Below are 3236 nucleotides of genomic sequence, written 5' to 3' on the forward strand. Positions count from 1 at the left end.
AATTTTTTTTTACTTTACGTGATTCTTCCTTAACCTTGGAGGGAACAAATAATTTTGATATTTTAGCCTGGTGGAGTGAACATAAAAAAAAAAATTATTTTGTTCTCGCCACCATGGCACATGATCTATTAATTCCTCCGGTGTCTACAATTCCATCGGAGTCTTGTTTTAATAAAGGTACTAGAGAGTTGGACAACAAGAGAAGTTGTACAAATGATGAAAGTCTAGAGATGTGTATCTACTTTAAAAATTGACTATATACTAAAGATAGATTACAAGAGAAGCTGTATAGCATTTTTTTCAAATTATTATAAATTATGATTCAATTTTATTTAATTTATTTGATTTTTTAATAACATAATTTTTATTTTCAATTTGTAACTATATTATATTTTTTATATTTTATTAATTTATTCCATTTTCCAATTTTCATATTTCATTCATCCAACCATTGTATGTTTTGTATCATTCAAATTTAAATGAAATAAAATTCCTATATTTTTTCAATGAGTCTGTCTCTTTGACTTCTTATATGGTTAAGTATTTTTTTTTATTTCTTTGTTAGATTTCTTATTTTTCAAATAATTCCCAAAGAAAAATTAAATATTTTAGTTTTACTTGGCAAAGAAATAAAAAAAAAATCAAAAATGTCAAAAAACAAAGAAACAAAGAAATGAAAAAATAGTTTGGCCCGGTTCAGTCCACGCCCATGGCCTAGCCACAGCATGGTCTGCAGTTGGCCCAGCCAGGCCCACAGCATGGGCCCGCATGGGCTTGGGCCATGGGCCATGCCGGGCCGACCCCCCCAAATTATCCCTGAGAGGGCAACACGGCCCAGGATGGGCCACACTTTGCGTGGGCCGTAGGCGGCCTGGCACGGCCCGTTTTACACCTCTACCCTGCCAACTGGAGCAGTCACAGAGACGTTCCCATGGGCCGGAAGGTATACCAACTCACCAACCATGGCAGCACTCAGAAGCTTTCTTCTGAGAAATGATTTAACAGAAAGAAGGGTTGCAAGCAACTTCTGAACAAAACAAGCAGTTATTTGGATTGAAAGAATTTCAAGCACCAATATGGGTAGAAGCTTAAGACACAAATGACAAGTCTGATCAAACTAATATACAGATGTCTATACACGAAAAGAAATGAAGAAATGAGCAAAATAAGGTAGATGAACACATCAAGAAGCTAGTGAAATAAACGAAGATATACTGCAAATCCTTCCCTTCCTAGTCTAGTCTCTACACTGGTCTAAGGGTATCTCTTCCTCCATCCAGAATAGTAATTGTCCTCTCTGTTGTTCCTGAAAGCACAACAACCAATGGAGTAGACAATGATGAGGAAGATGAGGAAGATAATGTTGAGAACGGCAACTTTCTTCCAATCCTTCTTGAGGTTGTCCAGCACTCCGGCCTTGCAAGAGTCGCAGTTGAAGCACAGCTCTCCGGCGGGGTTGTCCCAAGCAGTACAATCAGTTAGGGTGCTTGTTGTGTTTGTTTTGTTCCAGACCGTTGGTCTCTCATATTGGAAATTGCATTCCGTTGGAGGCTTGCAGCATCCCGACTGCAATCACAACAAGCAAACGATTGCATCAGATTTTGATGTAATGGTGGATATCAAATTTTCAACTAGAAAACATAAGAATTCAAACTGTTCTGCTTCAATTGAAAAGAAAGAACAACAGTCTGGCAAAAATGAATTGTAAAAAACTGAACTTTTATCTAAACGGGATCTGAGAAAAGACTGAGCTATCAAAATTGAATAGAAAGAAAAAAAAAACAGAAACCAATGTTTTACAAACCCAATGTTGAGCAATCAATAAAAAAGAAAGCCATGCTTAAATCAGTAGTTTTCTAATAAACCAAGTTACAAAAATGCAGTGAAAATTCAGTCATACAGTTGTGGTGATAGATGGTAGATACCCAAACCCATCTGTGATTTCTACCAAGAACTGAAGGAAAATTTTTCTAATCTCTGTTTCAAGGAATAATGCTGTCAAACAGGAAGAGAAAAGTAGAAAATCCAAAAATGGGAGGTATCTACCAAAAAGTTTCAAGATGAAAATCCCCAAAGTTGATAAAGAAAAAGGAAGAAAAAAAAAAAGCAAATATAGATGAATCCGATTCTGTTTCTTTGAGAAATTATGACAAATACTCAGAAAACAAAAAATGAAAACCAACATCTGGAAAAAATAAAAATACCCACATTCAGATTCATACATAAAGAATAAATAAAACGAAAGGAAACAAGGGTATGATGTTACACACCTGGATCGAAGATAAGTGCCGAGCATAAAACTGTTCAACTGTGTCGGTGGCATCGCTAAGGCTATTGCAGACATGGCTATCCATCAAGCAACTCTTGATCTTGTTCCAGTTTTTGTTGTTGTTAACCCTCTTCTGCAACCAATTTGAATAGTCCCCCAATTTATAATCCTTGTACCCTTTGCCCGACAGAACCTCTCCTGCTCCCTTGTTAGTCACAACGAAAGCGAAGATCGTGAAGCAGAAAAGAAGAACGATGAGGAAGAACATCACGCAGAGATAAACCCAGAGAAGCCATGAGACTCTGCAGCACGCACCGATGAGTCCGGCAAGAGACACCAACATGAGAAACACCCCCAGAGCAATAATGGGTTTCTCGAGGAACTTCTCGCAGTCGGTGCTCGCTCTGTTTGCCAGCCATATTCCACCTCCGAAGATCGGAACCGAGAACAAAAAGACCACGAAGTTCAGAATTCCGATCAAGTTGTTACTCACTCGGAACATCTTCCTTCGTTCTCAAAATATCAATCTATCTACTACAAAGGCTTACAAAAAAGCAATTTGCTACTAAGCAGCTGAGAATAAAAACAGAGAAAGAGAGAGAGAATCACTGATGAGATCAACGACCGATTGAAAGGAATATATATAGGTGCTGTTCAGGACTCGGGACTTTCGTCGATGCAGAGTTTGTTCATACAGTGATTTCATAGAAGATTCTTTTCGGTAGTTCAATTAATTATTAAAATTTGGGTGGAATAAATCAATAATTTGCGGTGTTTTCACTTTTTCAGAACATGTTGCAATTACTAGATCGGGACCCACTAATGGATCCACAGAAAATGCCGACATTAAACGGCCAGCGCTCGTTGAACGCTTCAAATGAGGCTGAAATTTTCAGTGGATGGTGTCGATCTAAAGGGATCAAATGAAGGATACTGGGTAGAGAACACTAAATCAACCGGGTCAGTA

General features: G+C 37.8%; 1 protein-coding gene across 1 annotated transcript; it reads right to left on the minus strand.

The window, feature by feature from the left end:
• Positions 1 to 1025: 1025 nt before the first annotated feature.
• Positions 1026 to 2997, minus strand: LOC104612339 (tetraspanin-8). The gene is made up of 2 exons (XM_010279726.3): positions 2271 to 2997; positions 1026 to 1566 (listed from the first exon to the last, which is right to left on the minus strand). The coding sequence occupies exons 1-2, from the start codon at positions 2769 to 2771 to the stop codon at positions 1255 to 1257; spliced, it is 813 nt and encodes a 270-aa protein (XP_010278028.2). The 5' UTR covers positions 2772 to 2997; the 3' UTR covers positions 1026 to 1254.
• Positions 2998 to 3236: the final 239 nt, after the last annotated feature.

This window comes from Nelumbo nucifera, chromosome 2 (assembly GCF_055504915.1).
Source record: "Nelumbo nucifera cultivar China Antique chromosome 2, China Antique-T2T, whole genome shotgun sequence".
Taxonomy (NCBI): Eukaryota; Viridiplantae; Streptophyta; class Magnoliopsida; order Proteales; family Nelumbonaceae; genus Nelumbo; species Nelumbo nucifera.

Excerpts from the sequence above, each read along its gene's own strand:
- LOC104612339 (XM_010279726.3), bottom strand. The coding sequence starts at position 2,771 with ATGTTCCGAGTGAGTAACAACTTGATCGGAATTCTGAACTTCGTGGTC. Across the intron at positions 1,567-2,270 it reads GGCACTTATCTTCGATCCAG|TCGGGATGCTGCAAGCCTCC; the intron begins GTGTGTAACATC and ends TTGTGATTGCAG.